This window comes from Equus przewalskii, chromosome 9 (assembly GCF_037783145.1).
Source record: "Equus przewalskii isolate Varuska chromosome 9, EquPr2, whole genome shotgun sequence".
NCBI lineage: Eukaryota > Metazoa > Chordata > Mammalia > Perissodactyla > Equidae > Equus > Equus przewalskii.
Window position 1 is genome coordinate 71,883,845 of NC_091839.1, and position 27,686 is coordinate 71,911,530.

Below are 27,686 nucleotides of genomic sequence, written 5' to 3' on the forward strand. Positions count from 1 at the left end.
CACAGTGAAATTAAAAACCTGGCTCCTGACAGTGATCATCTGAAGAAAGCAGCATTTCATCCAAAGAGCGAATGCATTACACTATACTCTTTTTCCTGGATCCTTGTCACTAACTCAGCTGAAGAGTCTGTTCTTAAAAGCAATCATAATTAAATTTTCTATGGTTCAATGAATCTGGCCTTCAGGGATGTAAGTTATTAATTCAGAAGAAGATAATTTAAAATCTCCAAATAAATATTCCAAAATATAAGGTTTTTAAAATTTATTTATTTAGTTCACAAAAAGGCATGCCCGTCACCCCAAGTCTTCACCTATAGCATTGTCGTGACCACATCCTGTTCTGTAGCTTCTTTCGCCACCCAAATGGTATCAGGTTTTTTGCTGGAGTCCAGACAACTGACAATAAACAGACTCACATCTGGGGAAATCAACAGCCTGATGGTGGCAAAACACAGTGACATGAAACAGAAAAGTAAAATGTTTGTTACAGGAGTGAAGCAACTTAGAGACTATCTCAGGAGTGCGGCTCACTGGTGGTGGCAGCAATGTTAGCGTTTCTTTCCGCCTCGAGTTCAGAAACAAGCTGGACTATCTCAGGGTGACTGAATTTTCCTGCAAAGCAAAAGACAGGGGAAAAGACACTGACAATGTAAACCGCAGGCCCTCCCGGACCAGTTCAACTGACCCCATCTTATCAACAGAGTAATTAAGAGTTGTCTTTCAGGAACTGAGACCCCTTGTCCAGTTCAGGCCAGTTGAGGCCACCAACCCATCAACTGGGCCTGTGCAAATGCTTGATAAATGACCTTTCTGGAGTCAAGGAGCTAAAAACTCCACCCTCAGACCACAGTGACACGGCCATTTTGTGACCGTGTGTCCTATGAAGCAGAATGAAGCTTGACTATATGCCTGCACAGATCAACAGTTACCTCACTTCTTACTTCCAATCATCTATCTCCACACTTCAGACACTCTGCCCTTCAGCCCATCAATTGTGCCCCAAGCCCTGGATCAGGGAGACAGATCTGAGGGCACACGCTCCCGTCTCCTTGCCAATTGATCTCACAAAATAAAGCCACATTTCTTTTCCCAAAAGCTGACACTGTAATAATTAGCATTTTTTATGCACATCGGGCAAGAGACCCCCAATGTTGTGTGGTAACAAGAGAATACATCAGTTTCCCTAGCTTGATCACAGGGTGTGTCAGGGGCTCGATTCTGGGATCTAACCCACACTCTACTCCAACGCAGAAGAACGAAAGCCCAGGTCCTGGAGAGGGGCCCAAGGGGACCACTGGGAGCCTATTCTCTGTCACCCCAGATGCCACTGAGTAAGGAACTGTCGATTAGGCAGCGCTGGGGGAAATTCCACCAGGCAGTCCTTGAATGCCTCTACCAGGAATTTACTGGGAAACTCAGGTAGAACAGACCCAGATTGCTGACGACCTCCCTGCCCATGCCAAACTTGCAGTTAAACAAGGGGAACAAAGCACCTACATATGAAAAGACCAGCAGGAAGACCTGGGGTCTCGGCTCTCCCAGGAGGCAAACAGGAAGGCAAATGTCTCTTGCAAACACCTTTACACTGAAACCGGCAGATCTGTGCTGCTGTCTCTGCCCTTCCCAGATTTCCAACCAAGCTCCAAGCTGTCTTAGGTGGCTGGTGGCTGGCACCGGGACTGTTAAACCCGCATGTCTTGCCTGACTGTCTGTTCTTGCCAGGCTTTTGCGGCTTACTGTTCATTCCACAGTAAACTCTATTCCATTTCGTTCCCATGCTCACCCTCTTCTCTGAATCTTCCTTCACTTTCTCGCCCGGACACCCGGCTTGTCATGAGGACAGTTTCCCTGCAGCCCTCTCACGTGGTGGCTGTTTTCTCTCTCACATAGCTCTTACCACCAGGCCTGGGCCTGTCTGCCATGCTCTTCACTGCTTCCAGGCCACCCTCTGCCTCTCTCAGTAAAGGTCATGCTGTCAGACTATACCACTGTGACACTGGGAGTCTTAATAAGAAATATATATTTGGTCTTAGTCTGCATTGTAGCACAGAGCTTCTAAAACCTTGGAATTTCCTATGTGGTGAGAGCGATAAAGGTGTCTTTTGCCATGTTCATGAGGTGACTTTTGGAATGCCCCTAGGAGTGGTTGCCAGAGGACCCAACCCCAAGATTGGTGGGCTGGACTTTTCAGTCCCACCTGTTGACCTCTGGGGAGGGCAAATGAGCTGGAGGCTGAAACTTGCCAATGACCAACGATTTTAATCAATCATGTCTCAGTAATGAAAACTCCATAAAACCCCAAAAGGACTGGGTTTGGAGAGCTTCCTGTTAGTGAACACGTGGAAGTTTGAGGAGAGTGGCGCTTGGAGAGGGCATGGAAGGTCCATGCCCTTTCCCCATACCTTGCCCCGTGCATCTCTTCCATCTGGCTGTTCCTGAGTTACATCCTTTTATAATAAACTGGTAATTCAGTTAAGCAAAACGTTTCCGTGAGTTCTGTGAGCTGCTCTGGCAAATTAGTGGAACCCAAGGAGGGGGTCCTGGGAACCTCTGGTTTATAGCCATTAGGTCAGAAGAATAAGTGGCAACCTGGACTTGCAATGGGCATATGAAGTGTGTGTGTGTTGGGCAGGGGGTGGTAGTCTTGTGGGACTGAGCCCTTAACTTGTGACCAAAGGACGGGGCCGTTGGAACCTTCAACATACACATGTGACAACCTGGGCTTGCAAACTGGCATGTGAAGTGGAGAGCAGTCTTGTGGGCCTGGGTGGCATCTGAGGCCATCTCCCGGTAGATAGTGTCAGACTTTAGTTGGATTGTAGGACACCCAGCTGGTGTCTGAGAATGCTTGGTAATGTAGAGGGACCCCCCCCCAACCCTGTGTTGGAAATTGGGTGACCAGAACCCCTTTAACCACTCACTGCTCCTCCTGGTTATAAACATCTTAGAACCTCAAGTCTTCATGCCTGGAAAATTCTAGCTTCAAGTTCATCGTCAATTCTCTTTAACGCCACCCACTGTTAATTCTTGATTTCAATGCTCACATATATGATCCTTCCAATAATCCGGCCTCTCCATTCTGTCACCTCCTCTCCTATAGAAATGCTCTCTCTGTGCCCCCACCTCAGTCACTCCTCCCACAGGCACACCCTGGAATTCATCACTACTAATAATTGTTACTGAGGATGAACTTCCCCCACTCACCTCTCCACTTGTGCATTACATTCCAACTCAGCAATTCTCTCCCCTTTCTTTCTCTGACTATTTCTATCAGCATATAAACAAGCTCTTTTAAATTCCATCTTAACAAACCCACCCTCACTTGACCATGCATCCCTCTCTAGCTTACAGCCCCACTTATCTGCTGCCCTTTAAGCAAATTCTCAAAAGGATAGTTTATACTCACTGTCTCTCAATCCTTTGCTCTCATCATCTCTTGAACACACTTCAATCAGGCTTTTACTACCACTGTTCCACCAAAACTGCTCTTACTGAGGACACCACTCAGCTCCATGCTGCTAAATCTGATGGCTACTCCTTCCCTCTTGAAACACTTTCTTCCTTCAGCTTCTGGGACCCCTGATTTTCTTCCCCCAAATCAATTCTTCCCCTGTCTTCCCCAACTAATGGCAACTCCATTCTTCCAGTTGCCCAAGCCAAAATCCTTGGATTCCTCATTCAAAATACATCCAGAATCTGACCACTTCTTACTTCCTCTACCACTACCACCCTGGTCCAAACCACCATCTTTCTCGCTGTGAAACTGCCGTAGCCCCCAACTGGTTCCCTGCTTCCAACCCTAGTGACACTTTCAAAACACAAGTCAGATCACATCGGTTCTGTGCTCCACCTCCTCCAAGGACTCCTCATCTCACGCAGGCACAAGCCAATGTCCTGCGCAGGCCTCAAGGCCATATGGGCCTCAGCCCACTTCTCTGCGCTTATTTCCCACCCTCTCCTCTCATCTACCCCCACTAGCCACACTGGCCTCCATGCTGTTCCTCAACACACAAGGTGTCCAAAAGAAAAGAAAGAAAAAGAGAACATCAAGTTATGACTGAATCAGAGAAATAAGAATATAAGTGTTATCAAACCAAAGCCCAAAGTCCCCTTCAAAATCCTCATTACGGTCACAGTCCACATCTTCACCTCTAATTAAACTTGTTTCTTCTTTTTCCTTCAGGCATTAGTTATTGAGATAAGTGAGAAATGACTTCCTACATCAGTTATATTATTTTTATTTATTAATTTCTTAACAGAAGCAGTGCACCAGAGTAGAAAGTGCGGTGAATTTTAATTTCAACTCAGCTATGGGCAAGTCACCATCTTTCTGGGCTTCAGTTTCTTCTTCAATAAAATGTGTAGTTTAAACTAGATGACCCTTCCAGCTCCCATGTTTTTTATCCTACTACTATTCTCATGTTTCATTTTCTATTTTTCATTGTAAATGTATCAAGGTAGAAGATAATAGTACAAAGAACCACATAAACTTACATTTTAAGTGAAATATGCTATCTCAGAACCCAGTCATTGCTTATAACATGGGTTGGCAAAACTTTTCCGTAAAGAGGCGGATAGTAAATATCTTAGGCTTCGTGAGTTATATGGTCTCTGTTGCAACTACTCAACTCTGCTGTCGTAGTGAAAAAGCAGCAGAGCCGATGCACAAAGAATGGGCGTCGCCATTTCAATAAAACTTTATTTACACAAACAGGCAGCAGGCCAATTTGGCCCACGGGCCATAGTTTGCGGACCTCTGATTTACAATGTTATTCTCTTTAACTAACGTTAAACATTTCTGACCACTGCCTATACCTATCAAAGATGGACGAGACAAAGCTGGTCTTGGTCCTCAGACAGCTTACTATTTGGTAGGGTGAGCAAATGGGGTTTTGGGAAGAGAACCCATTAGAGAGGAACATCACTCAGGAGAATGCAAGTCAGATAGTGACAGTACTATGGCAAGCTCTAGACCAAAGAATGCTTAATTTGGACAGGTTAGGTTAGGTTAGGAAGCAAGGTTAGGAAAGGAGACCAGAGAGATGAGTGGCCTTAGACGGGAGAGATTTTCAGGCCACTCAAAAGTGTCAGGATTTTATTCTTTAGAAAGAGGAAAGCCACAAAAGTTTTTAAAACAAAGACGTGATGATACCTAGATCTACAAAGAAGGAAAAAAATGAGACGTGCGGGATGAACTAGCCAGCCTGGCAGGTTAAGTTAGGAGGTTGTAACAACAGTCTGATGGAGAAATAATGAGGTCTTGTCTAGGGCCGAGGTAGTGGGGCTGGAAAAGAGAGAAGAAAAACTGAATCAACTTCACATAACACAAATCCTATCTTAGGACATAGTGTGTGAGCTGGGACCTTCCTCTGTTTGGTGAGGCCACGTGAGGGGCCTGAGGTCCCAGAAAGGCTCTCTCTAAAAGCACTCTCCAGGGAGATGGAGGCTGAGCTGAGCCTGAGGAGTCCTCGGGGAAGAGAGGAAGTTTTACTCCCAGGAGCGACATGAACGCCAGCCATCACTAACACTTCTGCTTACTTAGCTCCTCAGTCTGGGAACCCTATCAAAACGAAGATAGCTAAGGCTTTCTGCCAACTATTATTCTGCGCACTTCATGAGAACTGACCCACTACATCCTCAAACAGCTCTATAAAGCAGAGTCTGTAACCACCCTCATTTTAAAGACAAGGAGACCGAGGCCTGGAGAGTTTGAGTAATTTACTGGAGGTTACACAGATTGTATGTGGCGGAACCAGGATTCAAACCCAAGCAGTTTGACTCCAGGTCCGGGCTATGAAGTGCTATACCGATGATGGGGACTTCAGCTGTTTGCAATTTTCCTTTTTAAATCTTTATTTCTACCTCCATCTCACGTGACCTTACATCTATAAAGCACTTACAAATTACAAAGCACTTTCACATACATTCTCTCTCCTGAATCTCAAAACCAACCTATGACTTAGGATGAGTATTACGATTCCAAGATTTCAGAGAGGACACAGATTCTGAGAGGTCAGGAGATTGCTGGGGGGCACATACTGTTAGCAGGTGGCAGAGGCAGAATGTCAACCTGGTGCTCCAGGGCGGCAATGCTCTCATGCACCAGGCTGCCTCTCACCATGAATCCCACAACTGTCTTTTTAGATGCTCCATAGGAAAGGGTCAGAAGACGTTAACAACAGAGGATTTCACGAATATAACGTTATTCTCTAGACTAAGAGTAAGCCGAATTAAAATGCACGCTTGTTGACAATAGCACTGAGTACCTGCCGTGGAATCATAGAAGTCCTGCAGTCTCCCAGGTTTGTTCTCAAGGTCTTCATACTCAGACGCCTGAAGAATCATCTCACACTGGTCTAACTGCTTCACAAATCTGGCTTCTGCACTAGACTGGGTCTCGTACTCCTAAGGAAAGGGATAAGTAAAGCAGCATGAGGAGGGCTGCATGATGGGGTGGTCAGGAAAGCTGAGGCTGGCACCTGAAACCAGAGTCACAGCTAAAAGCACATTCTGTATTGGCCACATTGCTCTGTATACAAAGAGACGCTTCCCCTGTAATCTCACAGCCTAACACCAGCACTGCATGCAAGAAGCATGCGCTCACCATCTCATATATTCCACCAGAGGCCTCCAAGTCTCATTTGTCCATGTTGACACTTTCAAGCATTTTTCTTCTTGTTTAGCATCTTGTCTTCAAGATCACTATTCTTTAATCCACCTGAGTGGTTTAGGTCTTTTTAACTTTAAGCTAATATTTTATCTTTTGCTTCTCAAATTATTTCCCTGTCAGGTTTCCTGTTCCTTTTTAAGTGAACTGCTAGCTTTCTCATTTAATTCTGGTTGCCATTTTATACTGGGAATCTCTGTCCTTACTTTCTCAGCGGGAGGATTGAATCAGGTCCCTCTGGGTTGGCTCTTGAGGACACAGTCAGGGTCTGTGAATTTTACACGCCCTGGTGTGTGTGTGTGTGTGCTGCTGGCAGGGAGGTGGTGAAGGCAGTGGAGGGGAGCAGCTTTTTGACCTTTCCTCTTCCCATTGGCCCCCCCCCCTCAGTGCAGACCCGAAACAAGAAGTTCTAGGAGGTCTGCTTCTTAGAGCACGACACATGTCGCACGACCACAAGTCGCAATAACACCATCTAGAATCACTCTTCTATGACGACCACAGCGCCCCCAAGTGGTTTCCCTGAGAAGTTCTCATTTGTAATTCCACCCTAGATGTATTCAGATGACGAACCTGTCATGCTTTCTTGGCAGGTGACGTGATGTGAATCACTGAAGATGTCTTGGTTTTTGTTAGATGCCTTATTCTTATAAAGGCAGCTATTTGGATTTTTGATAGAGCTTAAAATTGTACAGGGAAATCATTTTACTGTAAAACCAAATACATTTTGTTTTATTTCAAAGGCACTTAAAAATCACTGCATTTTACTTAAATACTTATTCACATTTATAGTTATATATTTATATTTAATAAATTCAAGTTCATTATCTCACAAAAAGAAACAGAATACTCCAAGTATAGCAGTCTAGGATTTTCCTCTGTGAAAAGTGAGAAAAAAGCTGTCAAGAACATTAGGAAATACAGCACATTTTATAACAAATTCTGGTGAACTACACATTTCTTTCAAAAATATAAATTGTTGGGGCCGGCCCCTTGGCCGAGTGGTTAAGTTCGCGCACTCCGTTTCGGCAGCCCGGGGTTTTGCTGGTTTGGATCCTGGGTGCAGACATGGCACTGCTCGTCAGGCCATGCTGAGGAGGCGTCCCACGTGCCACAACTAGAAGGACCCACAACTGAAAAAAAAATATATACAACTATGTACTGGGGGGATTTGGGGAGAAAAAGCAGAAAGAAAATTAAAAAAAAGAAGATTGGCAACAGTTGTTAGCTCAGGTGCCAATCTTTTAAAAAATATATAAATATAAATTGTTGTGTTGTTTCTCAAAAAATAATGGTTCAGGCATTCCTCAATTTCACTTTCCAACAAAGAGGCTGGACAGGGAGAAGAATACCACAGACAAAGCTCTAGAAGTGAGATGGAGCCGTGGTATCTTTGGAGAACTTACTGCAAGTAGTTCCTGCAAGACAGAATGGAGAACTGCAGGGGGGAAGAGGAGAGAGAAGAGGCTGATGATGGAGGAAGAGCCAGCTCTGAGAGGCCTTGTGGCTTATGCTAAAGGGCCTCAGCTTCTCCTGCAACTACGGGACACCACTGAAAGCTTTCAAGCAAGAAGGGTCAAGACCAGATTTGCATTTTAAAAAGATCTATTCCAGCTCCAGTGTAGAAAATGGCTAGACCGGAAGCAGAGAAATCAAGTTCTGAGACTTTGTAGCATGGCAGAGAAGTTATGAGAATCTGGTCTGGCCTAATATCACGGCAATGAAGATGGGGAGAAGTGGGCAGATTTGAGAAATGTTAAGGACAAAGAAGTGAACCAAAATGTGAAAGCGAATGAAAGGGAGAGCTGAAAATGACCTCCTAGTGTCTGCTTGGGTAACTAAAGAGGGAGCAAACGAGAAGAAATAGACCAAAAACCTGACAAAGCAAAGACATAGTAAAACTGAAATCTCATGGATGACATTTGTAACAAAACTGAGGGACATGACACAACCATGAACTGCAAAATATACAGGAGCGGAGACAAATCACCTCCAGCCACAAGCCCTGCATGCGATCAGCGTCCATCTGGGAGGAAGCATGGAGGAACAATCGGGCATCTGACAGACCCCAGAATAGGAGAATCTCAAAATAGCCAACAGGTGTTCACAGAATCCTTGAATTTTAACAGAGGTCAACACTGGGAAGGATCCTGTCTGCTCCTACGGCAGATGAGTACAACCCCAGCTCTGGTGAATTCGCCAGTCTGATCTCCTGGGGTCCCTTCCTGGACAGGGCCCCACGTGAGGAGGAACTCCTGGGAGTGGAATCAAAATGGAGTGGGATAAGGATAACAGAGATGAAGAAAAGAAAAAGTCCAATAAAAGTGGGGAAGGGGAAAGAAGCCAGGAAATCTCTGAAAGCAAGCCGCCGTTTTTTTTAATACTATATTTAAAAAAATAAATAAGTAAAAGAGAAGAGGAAGCTCTATGAAGTTATAAAAGCTATCTGAACCAAGTTTCTTTCCAAAAGTTCAGGAAAACCGATTGCACATCAAAATGAGCAACAGAAAAAGCCCAGCAGTCAGATCCATACAAACTTACCGTTAAGATAAAGAGAATAAGGAAAATATCTCTGCAGACTATTCACATCAGAAAGACGTTCTCAAATTGGTTTTAGAAGGATCAAATCTACAAAAACTATTTCAAAAAGAACTAAAAGATACTAAGAAAATAAGACATGAAAGAATAATATAAAAGGAATTAGAGGTAAAAGAAAAAGTCATTTTAGAAATGAAGGCTAAGCAATAAAGAACACGAGGATAATTAAACACGATGAATAATGCCTTGAGAGACACAGAAATTGAAAAGGAGATTAAGTTTAAAAGTCAAAAAGAAATGAAGACGATATAAAGGATTTGAGAGAAAGTGACAAATATTGAAGATAGGCAAAGAAGAACCAAGAAACAGATATATAGGAGTCTTGGTGGAGGGGGGGAACAAAGCAAAAGGAAAAACTATCTTCAAGAAAATTTTCTTGAAAGATGCGCAACATCACTAATTATTAGGGAAATGCAAATCAAAACCACAATGAGGTATCACCTCACTCCTATCCAAACAGCTATTATTAAAAAGATGAGGAATAACAAGTGTTGGAGAGGATGTGGAGAAAAGGGAACTCTCATACACCGCTGGTGGGATTGCAAAGTGGTGCAGCCACGATGGAAAACAGTATGGAGATTCCTCAAAAAATTAAATACAGAACTACCATATGATCTAGCTATTCCACTTCTGGGTACTAATTCAAGAAGATATATGCACCCTTAGGTTCATTGCAGCATTATTCACAATAGCCAGGGCTTGGAAACAACCTAAGTGCCCACCAACAGATGAATGGATAAAGAAGATGTGGTACTTACGTGCAATGGAATACTACTCAGCATAAAAAAGGATGGAATCTTGCCATTTGTGACAACATGGATGGACCTTGAGGGTATTATGCTAAGCAACATAAGTCAGATGGAGAAAGACAAATACAGTGTGATTTCACACATACGTGGAAGATAAACACACACATAGATACAGAAAATAGATTGTTGGTTACCAGAGGGCAAGGGGAGTGGGGAGAAGGCTAAAGGGGCACATTTGTACCCTGACAGATGGAAATAAGACTTCTGGTGATGAATGATGTAGTCTATACAGAAGTTGAAATATAATAATGTATACCTGAAATTTACATGATGTTACCTCAATAAAAAATAAATTTTAAAAAGAGAAAATTTTCTTGAAATTAAAAAATAAACACAAATTTGAAAGTATATATTGAAAATGTACACCAAGTACCTAAGGATCTTAACTCAGAATGACCAACACTAAGACACACACTAATAAAATTACCAGACTGAAAAGGAAAAATAAATCCTTTGACACCTATGCAAACAAAAGAGCATCTGACATATAAGGAAAATAAAATTATGATAAGATTTTGACAGCAATGCTTTCTGACAGAAGAAAATGGGAATAACATGTTTAAGATATTCAAGGAAAGAAACGGGGAGCCAAGAATTTTATAGCAAGGAAAACTGGCCTTCAAGTATAAAGAACACAAAGGAACTATCATAAACATGCAAAAGTTAAGGAATATTGTTCCTGAAGAACTTACTAGAGAACATGTTTCAGACAACCGAAGAGACTGGGGAGACACTGACATAAGGACTGATGGTGAGCATCAACTAGACAGTTGCTTGAGAACTAAGATGGTTTAAAAGAGAGAGGACAGAGAATGTAATAGTCAACTGTTTTGACACTGTAGATATAGTACAACTATTTTAAAAATAGGGGGAGAAAGGAGATAGCACAGGCAAAACAATTTTTTAAACTGTTTTCAGTAATCAGAATTGATGACGGTGGTATATACTATTGTTATTCTGAGATGGGTACCTGCGTAAAGAAGGATAAAGCCTAATAAGCAGGATTCCTGGAGTAGAAGAAAGGATATGTGACCTAATATAGAAAAGGTTAAGTAAAAACTGTGCAGTACTGAATCTGAACTGGAAATATCACTATAAACTCACGAGGCATCTTATATATATAAATATATATATACACACACACACATACATATTCTTGCTATGTCTACTAAAAAGCATAGAAACAATAACCAACTCAGTAGCAATGAGCACCCCTAGTACCCATATTGTGGTCTTAAAAGAACAATTCCTATTTAAAAGTAAAGAACAAAACAGGGGTCTGGCCAGAGCAGGCTCAAGGTGAATGAGGCTGGACTACCCACTACTCCTGCTATCCAGGAAGCGACCAAAGTCAAGTCTTTGAAATCCCACCTTTCCTATAGGAACTGCAACCAAAGAGCAGATGAGGAAGAAGCATCTAGTAATAAAATTATTTCAGCTACTAAATGAAAACGACATAAAAACATTAGTATATCACTATTCTGCGACCGCTAAGGATTAAGGGATATAAGCAACAAGAAAACCAAGACATTACGTGCCTCTCGGTGAAAGAATCCAACATCATCTACAGTTTTGACAAAAGGATCAAACTGAGTCTGATCCAGCCGCCGGGTCCAGTTGCCAATCTGCAGAAAAGAGGAGGATGGAGGAACATGAACTGCATCGTGAGTGTGAAACTGGCCAAACCCAGACTATGGGAAACTCCATAGGCCAAGCGGTCTGGATCCTCAAAAGGATAACTTGTAAGAAAGAGAACTAAAGGAGATTTAAAAGACCTATTACGATTTTAAAAATGGGCAAGATGAAGCTAAAATATCCAGAGGTGAACACCTGGGTGATAAAACCATCCAGAAATTCAGGTGATCACTATGAAAACCAGGGCAGCGGTTCCTTCTGGAGGAAAGGAGGGAGCTTCCTTCGGGTCAGGGCACAGGAACGGGCTTCTGGGGTGAATGGCAAAGTTCTAGATCTTGACGCGGATGGTAGTTACAAGGATGTTATTCTCCTAATACCTCATTATGCTGTACACTGGTTTTTGCGTGGTTTTCTGTGTTTTATTTTTCAATAAGAAAGGTTTTAAAAATAACAAAAATGGCTGAAGACAATGAGTATGCTCGTGAACCTGGTGAGCTGGATATGTAGGTGGAGTTGTCCATTAGGCTGTTGCATTTACGAGTCTGGATCTTAGGAGGAAGATTTTTTAGGAGAATATATGGAATAGTCAGCACGTGATCACTGAAGCCCAAGAGGAGTGTGTAGAGAAGGCGGCCAAGGACACAGCCCTGGAAGGGAAGGTAGGCTCTGAAGAGATGGGCCAAGAAGAGGAGCATTTGAAGAAACTCACAAAGACCAGCCAAAGAGACACAGAGAAAATCAGGAAGGAGCGCTCAGGCCACAGACCCGAGGGATGAGAGGACTTCAGTAACATCTTCTAGGCAGCCAGGTGTCAGGTGGCACGTGGGCAGAGAAGGGCTTGCTGGATGGAGCCACACAGAAGCTGCCTCTGACCTTAGCAAAAGCAGGACATGGTGGGGCTAAGTCACACTGCGGTGGGCTGTGAGTCAGGGGGAGGAGACAATGCCTTACCCATCTGGTCGTGAAGGAAGTAGGGAAATGTGGCATCCACCGAAGTTTATTTCAACACAGGGTGTGTGAACAAATGCACCAGGCTTACAAAAAGCTGAAAAAGTTCCCATCTGAAAGCCTCTGTTTTCTCAATGAAGAAGAAGAGATCATTTGCTATAAAGTTGGGGGAGAAGCGGCAAAGTAGGTGTCTGAAGAGAGGGATGGATAGCTGATGTGGGGCCAGAGACAGAGGGGACACGGAGTTCAAGGAGGAAAGAGATACAAGCTCTAGGTCCTGAGCACGGGGGACTAAAGAGAAGGGAAGGGCAGAAAGAGAGGAGGATCCCAGGTTTCCTCACTCCCCCTTGGGGAAAGGTTGGCCCTGACTCAAGGGCTGATATATATGATGTTGATCTCTTGCATCTTCCACTCTCCCATGTCCTCGTGACTCTCCCTTTGGGACCCAGGATCCTCATGCTCTCTACATCAAACTCCCCCACAAAATGCTGCACCTGTACTTCAAAGGATAGAACATGGAGCCATTTTTAAAAGGGTACTTGTTAACCCAACTGTATCTCCAATGGACTGAGCTTCAGACAAGGTGGAGAGAAAATGCAGGGTGTGTGCCAGACATTCAGCATGTGGGGGAGTGGCTCCTGCGATGCCTTGGGATTCAAAGGGATATTTCTTGAAAGTGAAATGCATGTGGGGTGGACATCGTTCTGTGATACTTTGAGAAAAAAATGAAAATGTTTTCTCTTGGCTTGCTGAAATTTGATTTCACATTTCTGTGGTGAAAGAAACATTATAATCAAGGATGTTTTAATTGCTTTAAATAGATGCAACCCTCTGGGTGGAGAGCTACTTATCATGGTGAATGGCTGTGATTAACATTTCAGAAATCAATCAACTGGCATTTTCTCTGTAACTAGTACTATTCTAAGTTCCCTGGGTACAGAATGACCATATTTTCTTGCATCAAAATCAGAACATACGGACTGGAGACAGAGGAAAAATAGGGCTATGTGTCAGGCAATATTCTAAATGCTTTACATATATAAATAAATTTGGTTGCCAAACAACCCTATAAGATAGGTATACTATTGTTATTGCCATTTTATAGATGAGGAAATTAAGGCACAGAGAGGTTCAGTAAGTTGCACAAAATCACATAGCTAGTAAACAGAGGAGTCAGTATTTGAACCCTGGAAATCTGATATCAAAGTCCATGTACTAAATTGGACATGAATTATAAAAATCCTTAGGTTAATATAAGAGTCTGTGTACTGGGTTGAATAGCATTCCCCAAAAATTCATGTCTACCTGAACCTAAAAATGTGACCTTATTTGGAAATAAGCCCTTTGCATACGTAACCAAATTAAGCTAAAGTCATCCTGGATTAGGATGGACCCTAATGCAATGACTGGCGTCCTTATAAGTAGAGAGGACTCTGAGCACAGATACAGACACAGGGAGGACAGCATCTGATTAACCAGGCAGAGATGGGAGCGATGTGTCCCTAAGACAAGGAGTGCCAGAGCTGGTAGAGGCATTCACCAGAAGCGAGGGAGAGGCGAGGAGGGATCCTCCTGAGACCCTTCAGAGCAGGCCCTGCCCTTGATCTGGATTTCTGGCCTCCAGAACTATGCGAAAATAAACTTCTGTTGTTTTAAGCAATCCAAGTTTGTGGTAATTTGTTACAGCAGCCCTAGGAAACCAAGAGAATCTCCCATTAATAATAAGTGAAATGGTATCATCAATACAAAAGAACTATAAACGCTTGTTCAATTAACAACATGTGGCATAATGACATAAAGAAAATGCTCAACTAGGAGGTAGGCTTGTGGCTTAGCTTTGTCTCTATAAAAGGGCTCCTGGACCCAATTCCAACGTACGTTTGTGTGTCTGTGTGAGTGTGTGTGTATGTGTGGACGCTTCCCCACACCAGCAGGCAGTTCTTGGACGCCAGCAGCGTGTCCTAAAATTCAATTCACTTCTGATACCATCTACTGGGAGACAGCATCAGATTCCACAGGTGAAGGGCTCAGTCCCACCAGACTGCCTTCCGTTCAGAAGCCAGTCGCAAGCCCAGGTTGTTACCTGTACTTCTGACCAACAGGCTACAAGCTAGGGGTTCCCATGACCCCCCTCCTCAGGTTTGATTAATTTGCGAGAACAGCTCAAAGAACTCAAGAAAACCTGTTTACTCACTAGATTACAGATCTATTACAAAGGATATTAAAGGATACAAATCAAAAGCCAGATAAAAAGATACATAGGATGAGGTCCCCAACAAAGGTGCTTCTGTCCTCTGGAGTTGGAGGCCTGGCAGGGTAGCAGATAGAACAGTTCTGGTTCCCCAACGTGGAAGGTCTCCAAAAAAAAGAGCTGTCTTTGTGGGTTTTTATGGAGGCCTCATTACAATGTCATGACTGACTAAGTCATCAGCCCTGGGTGACCAATTCAACCTCATCCCCCCTCCACTCCCCGGAAATCAGGAGGTGCACTACAAGTTCAATCCTCTGATCACATGGCTGGTTCTCCTGGCAACCAGCCCCACCCTTGGGTGGACCCCAAAACCACCTTCATTAATATAACAAAATACATCTGCATCACTATCAACACTTAGGAAATCCCAAGGGTCTTGGGAGCTATGAGCCAGGAATTGCAGATGAAGACGAAATATATGAGAAATACATTCCGGTCATCTGAATGACCAGATACATATATTTCTTATAAAGCACAATATTGCAGTCACCCACTGGCTAGGAGACCATGGGGAAGGTAAGGCTCTTCAGCCCTTAATCTTCCCATCCATAAGATAAGGGAGTTGGAAATGGATTTACTCTGTTTTAACTTTATGAAACTCTAACAGATATAGTAAAGAACAAAAGTGACAGAATATAGAGATAATTTAAAAACAGCTAAGACTATAATAAAGTAGCCACTGCATAGTACAAAACGTATCAGAGAAAGGAAGAAAGAGAGAGAGAGAAAAAATTAGTTCGCTAGGGCTGCTGCAGAAAGTACCACAACTGGGTGACTTCAATAGAAATTTATTGACTCATCTTGGAGGCTGGAAGTTGGAAATCAAGGTACGGGCAGGGTTGGTTGCTTCTGTGGGCTGGATCCGCTCCAGGCCTCCCTACTTGGTTTACAGATGGCCATTTTCAAGTTTACACGGCATTCTCCCAAAATGTGCATTTCTTTGTCCTAACTCCTCTTCTTCTAAGGACACAAATCATATTGGATTAGGGCTCACGGGAACGACCTCATTTTAACTTGATTATCTCTATAAAAATCCTATCTCTAAATAAGGTCTCACTGGGAGGTACATATGAATTTTAGGGGGCACAATTCAACCTGTATCAGGGAGAGAGTGAGCATGCGAGCAATATTTTCTTCTTAGGTATCACCTAGAGCTAGGCTTTTTTGTCAAAAGATTCTGTAGGCTCTAAAAAGCATGTATTCGGTACATAGAGAGAGTGATACCCTAGTTCTTGAAACAGCAGAATTTAACAGGCACAAGATGGGGAGAAATGGTCAAAGAAACTAGGGACAATTCTAATGTCCAAAACTCATTCTACAAAATAATATTAGATATTACAGATGTACATTTTCCCCCTTTAGTTTAATGATTCCCGGATAAGTTCAAACACACTTGCACCCACCAGTGTCTAAATACACATACACACTCACACTCCACTCGAGAATAAACACCGAGACTTAAATAGTATGCTCAGTCTGTACCTCTGGGGCCCCTCTCAACCTCACCCTACTGACCCAAAGCCGCTACTTCATTCCAAGGAACGTGTGAATTGGTTAAGGAGAGTTTAAGAGCCATGAATAATATTTTCTATGAATAAATTTCTATAATTCTGTTTGGGAATGCGTTGTTGATTATTTCTATGGTCCTTATTTATTCCTCTCTGACCTTTAATACAAAAACAAAAAAGAGTTCCCGGACCCTTTCATAGTATGCAAAAATGAGTATGCAAACGTTCATGTCAGAAAGTTAAAAAACTCACAATTTTTCTCCTCCCCATCAGTCCTCAACATCCCACACAGTATTACCAATAAAGAAATTTAACCCATGGCCTGCTTCTTTTAAGTTGCTGGTTGCCTGGATGCAACAACTCGAAAGGAGGATGTCACATTCCAGGGTGGCTGCTGGCTATCTGTCCTGAGATCTTTAACAGCTTAATGAATTCAAGCAACGACTTCTGCAAGATCATAAAATCATTACTTGTTTGGGGGTTATCAAATCATTTAATGCTTTGTGTTTTATACTTTCCCAAATCCAAAGTCTTCCTAAGTGACTGTTGTAGTCACTGTGCCTTCCAAATCTTCATTTGGAAGATAAGATACTGTTGTAATTAAAGTAAATTTTGCAGTAAGCTTCATTTAGCTAGTTGTTGACGGCTAACTAAGAAAATAACAGATGTCGGCCACCATGTCTATAATAATTAGGAGGCACAAGCATACAAATTCTTGTAAAAGATATTCAAATTATGAGGGTCTTTCTTCCTTAAGAAACGATACATGAGATTAGTTTCATAAGCTCAGGGGCCAGTTTTTTTCTTTTTATGTATAAAATGCAACCCAACTCCACTCCATTATTCCCCAATTCATAGCGTTCCAAAAGTTCACTTAAAAGTCCATACTTTGGAACAAGAGATTCTTTTCCTAAAGAAACCCTGTTAGACCTGGTAACAGATAACCACCTGAGCCAGGCTCCGGCTCCACATCTCGAATGCTTTGCCAAATTTAATTTTCACAATTATTTGACAAAGTAGGTACTAAAGACCCACAATCTCTCATCTTAAATCCTCAGGCCAGAACTGTTCCAGTTTTTGGTGTTTTCTTTATTTTAGAAAATAAAATGGTACATATAGTATATATTTCAGAAAATCTCTAGTGGGGTCTGGGGCAGACTCGGTTACCAAACAGATGAATATGACTACATCAAAGCATGCTAATTTTCACACCAAGCGGGATGAGTGGGGACTCTATGAGCCTCATGTTGATTTGGGTAAGATTTTGCAGCTGAATGAGTTCAGCTTAGGTCAGGTTTTTTACAAACCGGCTCTCTGAACTTGGTAAATTTCCTAACCATGGCTAAGGGCATGTGGAGCTGTATTATTCTTTTTCTAGAGGAGAAAGAGGTTAACCAGAGCCAAGTAACTCACCCAAGGGCATGGAGCCAGGAGGAGGGGTTCAAATCCATGTCTCTCTGGCTGCAAGCCCCTGCTCTCTGCATCACACTCCACTGCCTTGAAATAAAATGTTATTTCCTCCCACAATCCAGCTAAACCACAGAAACAACAGCACACTCCAGAATCTGACCACTGAGTAAAACGGCATTTCCAGGAGAAATGCTTCGGGATTTCGAGCCCGGGCACTTCCATCCTGTTCCTGTCTTCCCAAGTGAAGGAAACGCCTGCCTTACTCAAGCTCGCCTCACGAGGCAGTGGGGAGGGAATTCTGCCAGCTCGGAGGCTCAGGGGAGAGCTCGGCAGGGCAAACTACCCCAAAGCCCGCGTCTTTTTCAAGGACCAGAAATGGGTGGGCGGGTGTGGGGCCGGTAGGGTCGGGGGGGTGAGAGCAACGCATCAGGAAATCCAGGGGTTAAATCCATACCAGGCATTAGGGTGACAAGGGAAAGTGAAGGGAAGAGAAATTTCTATTAGCCAAGAGAAAATTCCTGCAGCAGCTGGGCGGAGAGAAACAGACACAGACCAGGAACTAAAAAGTTAGATACAGCTTGTTAAGAGCATCTTAGTCAACTGAAACACCGATGAGCTATATAAATTCAGTTACAGTAAATAAAAAGCAATCCATCATACACACTTACTTCCCAAAGTTCATAGAGCTCCTTTCTGAGGTCCTCTGGGAGGAGCCGGGTTAGCTGCTTCATAGCTTCCTGAAATATCAAACCATTATTTTAATCATGTTCCCATTTATCTAATTTAACAACTCATCTACGAAAACTAAATAATGGGCTCAAACTCTTACAAATAACTCCCAAAGGGACAATGGAACATTGGGCAATATTTATGGCTTACAAGGAGGGCAGCGTACATTAAATAAATAAGTCTATTTATTCATATGAGCTTCATTGAGCACTTATTTCCTGGCCTGCAGCTCACCAGACACAAAAAAGAACAATGCGGAGGGTGTGAGATGAGCTCAGAAATTTCAGAAGCGAGGTCAAGGATTTCACATCTTGTGGGTGAACTGCAAGATGCCCACGTAAATTTTAACCGTAAGCATACTAGAGTTCAAAACAAACCTGAGAGTGGACAGAACAGGAAAGTAACACTGAATTATAAAGGTCAAAGAAATTCTTTGTACACTAATATATTTATTTTCTATTGTTAATGTTTTTATCACAAAATGTAAAGCACTATACACACGGGCAGTTACTAGCACAAAGGAAATTATATGATAGCATTTTGTAGGCTCAGAGACTCACAGGCTGAAAGGGCATATTAGAGGGTAATTGGCCAAACCATCCAGGTAGTATCTGAGCCCTTCAGCAGCATCAGCGTACCCTTCTTGCCCTCCCTCCGTAAATGATCCAGTGGTAGGAACCTAGCACCTCAAGAGGCTGCCCAAAGGCCCTTTAGGCAGCAGACAGAAAGTACTTTCTTACATCAAGCTGAAAATCATCCCTGCAGTTTTTCCCCGATGGCCAACTCCATCCCTCCTGCTTTGCTCCCTCACACACAACCTCAATGTCATACAGGTGGGCAGTGACCCAGCTGGGTCAGAATCTCTGCGGCCACAGTGATGATCCAAGGAATGGCCATGTAACTCAAATGAGCCACTCAGGGCCATCTGCATGACTTGTCCAGCTGAGATGGGAGAGAGAAGCCACGAGCAGAAGCCTGAGAGACCCAAAACCCAAGGAAAAGCAGAGATGAGAGACTAAGAGAGTGGAGGGTATTCTGTACTTGTTTCTAGTCTCCCAAGTCCGAGAGCCACCCTCATTCCTGTCTCTTCCTTCATTTCTGTGTTGCTCCAGCATCCTTCTAAAATATCACATTTTGGGGGCATGAGGTCTGCATCTTACGCTCAAATGGCTTCAAATTCCTTCACCATCCTCAACCTACACCTCTTAATCTGCTTCAGTTCCTCTAACCTGAGGTCAGGCTCCTTGAAAAGAATACGGTTGTACTACTTTTGGCAAAATGGTTACACAAAAGTGACCAAGGTCTTATGAAATCAAATTATGAGTTGACGAAAAGCAATGAAAATAAAAATGGATATTTGTATGTATATTTCTTTGCTACTGGGAGGAAAAGAAGGTTATAGAATACAACCATTTCCTGAGCAAACAGTATTTGCCAGTGTCAACAACTAGTCTCATCAGGAACATCACCATCCTGAATGGCTGGTAGTGTCACACCACCCTTACTGGTATGAAAGTTACAAGGTATTTTGCACCTGCATTCTCCCTTGTTTCTTTTTCATAAATCTCAGCAAAATATTTGAGAAAATACTTTGCATTTTCAAAAACTAAAGGTGTCTTTATAAATAGATTGCCTTTCTCTAGACTGTTCCAGAAACACAAGTTTGCCCATTGCTTTTGTCAGAAAAGAACAAACTGGGGGGATGGCCCGGTGGCGCAACAATTGAGTTCGCACATTCTGCTTCTCGGCGGCCTGGGGTTTGCCGGTTCGGATCCAGGATGTGGACATGGCACCGCTTGGCAAGCCATGCTGTGGTAGGCGCCCCACGTATAAAGTAGAGGAAGATGGGCATGAAGGTTAGCTCAGGGCCAGTCTTCCTCAGCAAAAAGAGGAGGATTAGCAGTAGTTAGCTCAGGGCTAATCTTCCTCAAAAAAAAAAAAGAATAAAGTGAGTAACATATATGTACAGGTATATCAAAATCTAAAAATTTAGAACACAAACATAGAAGTCTTGCTTTGACAAGGGATTATTTTATTCCGTTTAAGGTGACTGATGTGTGGTCTGAGCAGTGGAACAGAATGGAATCACTGCCTCCATCATGCTGGATACTATGCCCCTATATATGCAGCCTAAGACTGAATTGACTTTTTGGAGATCACATCCAATGACTAACTTACTAATAAGCTTCCTGTTGACTAAAATCACCATGTCCTTTAAAAAACAAAACAGATAACAAACAAATATGTGGCTGCTCTCTTCCTAAAACTGAGTAATGATTTTTGTGGATCTAAACTCATTGATATCATTTGTTATTATACAATCAGAATTGCATTTTGAGATCTCTTAGGTAGTCCATATTCCTTGTTTGGATGCATACGCCACAGAATCACGCCTATCTTTGTAAATGAACCCTGCGAACCCTCCCTGTCCACGGTACACAGCTGAAGATGCCAGACTTTCCCTTCCTGGTGGTGAGCCCCGCCACTCCTACTTCTATATTGTTTTGCCCTGTTCACATGCAGATTTAGAATGATAATTTCCATAGCTTCTTCCTGTTAGCAAAGCATGTCAAGAATTTGCCTCAAGTTCTGAGCTGAATGAAGCTTTCAGCAAATGTCTTGTGTCAGTTTTGTGACAAGCATCCAGAGAGCGTTACACAGCCCTGGTGAGGCTGAAGAGTACAGTAGTTAATGAGAAACTGTAGATTCAGACGGGGTTTCAAAGCCAGCTCACCGTTTACTAGCTGTGGAACCCTGAGCAAGTTACTTAACCTCTTTGTCTTCCAGGTTTCTCGTCTGTAAAATGGGGTTGATAATGGTACCTCACTGAAAGGACCGTTGTGAGGCTTAAATAGTTAACATATATAAAATGCTCCTTATCTGGCACATGTTCCTGATATTTTTCATTTTCTCCCACTTGCCATCTTCACTCCTGTAATAAAGTCTGGTTCATCTCCTTTTAAACTCTCGGTTCTTTAGCAATTTCAACCCTCACACATACACACATACCATGACTCTGCCTTCCAACTTGTAATATGTTATTCCCTTTGCAAAGGAGTATAACCTGCCATTGCTGTATTTCAGTGTCAAGCATGCCACTAGTTCTTGGTGATCCCCACGAAACATCATTTATCAACTTGAGTAATAATATAAAGTTCATTATTTTATCCTATTTAGGAGGGGGAATCAGCCTATAAGTATTGCTTTTGGCCCCTAATTTTCTCTTCTATGCCCTCATTCTGCCTTTCATCTTAATACCTGCTCTCTTCCAAAACAAACAGCCTTCCAGGCTTATCAAGAATATTCCTTCCTCCTACTTCAGTTTAAGGCCTTTCTGATACAGTTGGCTGGCCTCTGGACAAATGAGGCTTCCTGGTTCTCATTATGTGCATTCATCTCGAGCCAAGAAACTTTCATTTAACTATCTTAATGCATGGTTCAGACATGCAAATTTGTTGATAAATACCATGTGCATAAAGCACTGTTCACCACCCAGATCTTTCTCTCTGTTCTCAAACCCTAACCAGCAGCAGGAAGAAGCAACAGAAGATCAGCGCTCTCCAAGCCTTTGGTTTCTTGTTCAAGAACTTGTGGTTCTTTAAGATGTTTCCCCTGTTCCTTCTGATTTTGATATTTACTCTCCTGTGAATGAGGGAGTGGGCATCAGTCAGGAGGTTTAATGAGGCTGGACAGGCTTTTCCTCATGGCCAGGAGACAGCGTCCAGGAACACCGCCGCGCCCTCCCTGATGGTTCAGGTCCCCTCTCTGTCCCTCAGTGGGGCATCACTAGCCCAGACTCAGCCTTGTCAGGACAGTAGGAGGTGTTCTCTCATCTCCAGTGGCTGGAGATGCTTCTGATGGACTGGTTTTTCTTCAGAAGGTTCTGACTTGCTCCTCTGTGGAATAAACTTCAAACTCACGGTGTATCTGCATAGGGGTGGTTTGTCTTTTTCTCTGTGTCACTTAAGGTCTTTGACTACCCCCTGGTGCTTCAGGAGGTGATTTCTCCTCCACAATGTCCAGATTTACCCTTGCATAAAACTATCATACATCCTGAAATGAGCTGTAGAACTGGGGAGCTTTTTCCACTTCTTTTACTGTATGTCATTGGTCACTACTCAACATCCTCTGGTTCAGGGCTAATTCCTTTCCGCAATTCAGAATCTTGAGCTAATGGTTTCTTTTTGTATTGATTCTGCCAATCAATCTAGGAATTCTTTATTCATGACAGTCTAGACTCCTATGGACAACTATTTCCTTAGCTTCCTCCCTTTTTACATGATACAGGCTGAAGCCTATATTCTGGACCTGTATTTTGGCAGCAAGAACACATCCCTTACATTAGTCCCCTTGTTTCCATAATTTAGGATGTGTTGGAACTCCTAAAGTGGAATTCCTCATGGATCTTCTTCCCTCTAGAGGGGTAAAATGCTGTTGGCTACTGAGCTCTAGTCTCCCTCCAGCTCTGGGAACAGCTAGTTAAGCTCACCTGCCCTGTCAAACCATACTGATAAAGGATCAGTCCACTTAGTAACTTAGGATCTCTGGCCTATAGTCAAAGTAGCTTGTAAGAATCCCTGAATTGAGAACCAGCCAGTCGGCATTTAAAAAAAAAGCCTTCCTGGATTTCCCATCCTCTGCCTCAAATACGTCTTCCTCTTTGGCTCTGGGATCTGGCTTTAGAGCCCAAATCAACACTGACAATGTTTTATTGATGTTATTCATTTCTTTCTAATGCAAATTTTTTTCTTTTACTTTTAACCACTAAATTAAAGGACTAATTTAAAATTTACTAAATAATGATTATTCTTATGATATACAGAACTTCTCTCCAAAGAGCTTAACTAGCATCGAGAATTCCTTCAAGTTCCAGCTGTTTCCATTGTTCTAATGAAAGCCATATTATCTATGTCCACATACTGAGAAGGGAAAGCATGTCCCCATGTTATACAAGGCTGGGAGCAGGCAGACTTTTCTGCTCTTGTGTTAAACAAGGTTGAGAACAAGCAAAAACCCATTCGCAGCTTACTCCAGGAAATCCTTACTTTTGGAAGGTAAGATGGTAAACTACCCAAAAGAGAGTAAGCACCAACAGCTTACTCTTCAAGACCCTCTTTAAGACCTTGCCTCACCAATCCCACCAATCCAAAGCCATCATGTCCTAAACTCTGTGCGATCCCAACTAGTTAGCCATCCTGGAAGATCCACGGAAACATCCTCCAGCCCAGGCCCTAAAACACTATAAAGATCCTCCCTGATCTTCCCCTTCCTGAGACACTGTTAAGCTCTATCAAGGAGATACTCTCCCTGACTGCAACAGGTCTAACAAACTTAGCTTGGTTTCAGCAACAGCTTTCTCCGGCGGTCTCTTACGGAGTCAACAGTCAACACTAACCTCTTCTCGCCTATGTTTTTCTTCTTTGGGGATGTTATCTGCTGGTGCTATGTCCCCCACGATGCATTCTGCCATATCGTGAACCAGGGCTAGGCGCACACATCTGACCAGGCAAGAAACGGTGAATAATTACACAGAATTATATTCACTACAGGTTCCTCCTCTACACTATTTTGAAGTTGCATAATACATTTTTCTTTCTCCACCCTCATAGAGAATTTTAATGCAGTATTTTCTAAAGCAATTATATTCTGCCAGCTGGCAACAGTTCTGAATCAAAACTGATAGTTTATTCAACACAATACATGAGAGGGCAGGGGACATTTTTAGCATGCGTTTTTTTTAAAAACTGGCTGGTTTCTCAAATATCACTTTAAAAGATTGATAACTTCAGATTACAAAGCCAGGAGGTAATCTGGTTACAGCATTTACTTACTGATAAAAAATTCAGAAACAATCATTTGTCCAACACACTAGTTAGATGTCAAAATGAGGCCCTCTATAGAGAAATAGGTAGAGCCGGACAGATCTGAGTTCGAATCCAGCAGCCAACATTTATTAGCTGTGTGACCTTTGCCAAGTTACTTAATTTCTTTAAATGCTCAGTTTTATCAGCCTTTATTTTATCATCTGTAAAAAAGGGGTAATGATACTTCACAAGGCTGATATGACAATTAAATTTGATAATGTCTGTTTCTGGCACATGTTGATCATTCAACAAATGGTTATGATTATTAGTGATAATGATCAGTGATTAGGATAATCACTATCAAAATAACACAGGCAGGTCATGAGATGAATGCCCCAGAGGGCCAGCCTCTTTCCTGTTCCCGCTATTACCAAGGCCGTACAAGGACGACAGCCTCCTTGTAGGTGTCCCTGCCTGCAGGCTCTGTCTCATCCAGTTCAAACTGCAGGCTACTCTTAAGTTCATCTCCATCCGACACGGGTTCATCTGATACTGCCTGTCAAAAATCTCCTCCATTCAACACCATCTACAGAGGAACAGGGCTCCCCACGCTCCCTCACGAGCCCTTTGCTGCACTCAAATCGACTGCCTTATCATTTCCAAAATACACCTGGACTTTCCTCCCATCAGAGCTTTGGCTTCTACGCCCTTCCCTCGGTGTGCTGTGCCTTCTCCCACTTCTCTACCTAGTCAGCCCTTTAGAGCTCATCTCAGAGTCTGCCCCCTCCCTTAAGGTCACTCAAGAACAGTGATCTCTCCTTCTAGAACACTTTGCTAATTTTCTAACATCACTTAGTTCGTGCTTTTTTTGGAAGCCAACTTTGGCCTGTGTAATTCATATGCGATTTATTTACTGTCTTATATTGCTAGTAAACTTTGGCCTGTGCTCAAAAAGCATTTTAAACACTGTTGATCAACTGAAGAGGGGGAGGGTATTTCTTTCTCAGCTATATCTTGCACATACCACTCCAGAAAGACACCTCACAAATGGGGGCGCTGGATAAAAGTACATGGTGTACTAACACAATGATAGAATTCTAGACATAACACACTCACCTTCAAGTCCCTGGAGACCCTAATGTCACACTTAGTATCCTTGAGACCAAGACAGGCTCTTTCACTTGTCAAGAGAAAACCCAGAGTGCAATTTACAACAACTGAAGCAATCAACACACATAGTTCCCCATCCTTCCTCCTGAATCTGTATGGTTTGTCTCAAACAATTTTTCTTGACATAAACTAACCTATGAGAATTAGACACAGGCCTCAGTCATGAAAAGTGGTGCAGACTCCTAGACCCCTCACAGGCAGCGAAGTTCACATCGGCTTACCGGTCTTTGTTGAGATGCTCATCTTTGGTCACCAGAGCCATAACTGCCATCCTGTACATGTGATCTGACACACTCTCTGGCCTCTCGACATTTCTGTATACCCAGCCAGTCCGTGGGACTCTCTGATGAAAATGAGAAGCGAAAAAGACGTTTTTAAAAATAAATATTTTAACTATCTGCTACGCTCTTCAAGAGAAGTCCAGGGAATAGGGACCAGAAGCAGGATCATGTTTTTAGAATATATTAAAAAATGCTTAACTAACCAAAATGAGGCCAGCCCTGATGGTCTAGTGGTTAAGATTCGGCATTCTCATTTCCAGGTCAGGGAACCACACCACCCATCTATGGGTGTCATACTATGGTGGCTGCATGTTGCTGTGATGCTGAAAGCTATACCCCTGGCATTTCAAATATCAGCAGGGTCACCCATACTGGCCAGGTTTCAGTTGAATTTCCAGACTAAGACACACTAGGAAGAAGGACCCGGCAGCCCACTTCTGAAAAAATCGGCCATCAAAACCCTATGAATAGCAGAGGAGCATTGACTGAAACAGTGCTGGAAGGTGAGAGGATGGCGCAAAAAGACCAGGGGGTCGTTCTACTGTGCTGTGCACAGGGTCGCTAGGAGACAGAATGGACTGGAAGGCCCTAACCACCACAAACCAAAATGATCAACATCTGGAAACAAATAAACCAGTAAGGTCAGAGAAAGACAGACAGAGATACCCACAAGCATACAACACAAAAGTCCAACAATCAGGTTACTCTGTGTAACATATATAAATTATGGAACATATGCAAGTCCTTTAGACGTAAACTGTAAAGTACCTTATTCCCGTCAACTATAAGAGTTGGGACTTTTTGCCTTCAAAGAACCCCATTCAACACAAGTAGAAAATACTGTGGTGAAAGCTCGAAACTTGACCAAGTGACAGACTTCCAAGTTCTGAAGCAGAAGGGATAAAGGCGTTTCTAATCACTTCCTGCTATCACCAGTCACGACTCTTGCTTTGTTCAGATGATGTGATCTTCCGAGACTGCACTTTTTCCTCCTAAGTCTACATTTCTAAAGAATCTTATAAACAGTAGTCGTAATGGCATGAAACAGATCATCTGCTCTGAACTTAGAAGTTCTGCAAAATCACGACGGGGGGGTGGGACACGCACATGACGTAACTCCAGCGTGACATATATAAAATCCTCTGTAAAAAAAAAGGTCCTGTTATTTCTGGAAGTAACTGAGACAGATGTAAAGCGCTCCACGTCACATCGGCGGGACAGGCGGCTTCAGTTCTTCACAACCCCTGCTCGGAGCCCACCCCGACCGCCCCGGTGGGGTCGGAAGCCCCGAGCAGAGGCGACCATGGCCGGGGCCCCCTCGCACATCCCCGCGCCAGCTGCTCCCGAAACCTCCCGAGCCAGGCTCTCCTCCCGGCCCCGGGTACCCCGCGGTCCAGACGCTCCCGGCCTGGCCGCCCGGCCACCAGCCCCGTCCCCGCGCCTCGCTCCCTCCGCCTGCGGTCAGGACGGCGCGACCGGCGCCCGCTCACCTTGAGCTGGCCCACCAACCGCAGGAAGCGCAGCAGGTCCCTGACCCCGCGGCCCGCGAGCGGAACGGAGGCCGAAGCCATGCGGCCCCGGAGGCCGAGCGGGAGGAGCAGGCCGCGCGGCCACCCCGAAGCTCCGCCCCCGAAGCCCCGCCCCCTCCTCTCCTCCCCCTCCCTCCTCCTGCCTCCTTCGCTTTCTCCTTCCCCCTCCTCCCTCTTCTTCCTCCCCGTCGTGACTCCTTCCTCTCTCTCCTCCTACAGTTCCTCACTCATTTTCCCAGACCCTTGTGTCCTATCCTCCACCTTTTGGCCTTGGTGGCCGCCCCTGGGGCATTGCAGCATCCAGGGCAGACACAGTACTGGGCACTCATTACTGCTTGTTTGCTGAACTC

At 43.5% G+C, this 27,686-nt stretch overlaps 1 protein-coding gene across 5 annotated transcripts; it reads right to left on the reverse strand.

Moving 5' to 3' along the window:
- Positions 1-247: 247 nt before the first annotated feature.
- HDDC2 (HD domain containing 2) lies at positions 248-27,686 on the reverse strand. 5 transcript variants are annotated; one of them, XM_070556987.1, is made up of 7 exons: positions 27,298-27,456; positions 25,748-25,869; positions 23,948-24,050; positions 18,492-18,560; positions 11,610-11,696; positions 6,267-6,405; positions 248-612 (listed from the first exon to the last, which is right to left on the reverse strand). In XM_070556987.1, exons 1-7 carry the CDS (start codon positions 27,376-27,378, stop codon positions 515-517), a joined length of 699 nt encoding a protein of 232 aa, XP_070413088.1. In that variant the 5' UTR covers positions 27,379-27,456; the 3' UTR covers positions 248-514. The 5 variants fall into 5 exon arrangements, with proteins under 5 accessions (XP_070413088.1, XP_070413091.1, XP_008541055.2 ...); XM_070556990.1 differs by lacking the exon at positions 27,298-27,456 and adding an exon at positions 26,576-27,238; XM_070556989.1 differs by lacking the exon at positions 248-612 and adding an exon at positions 4,223-5,284.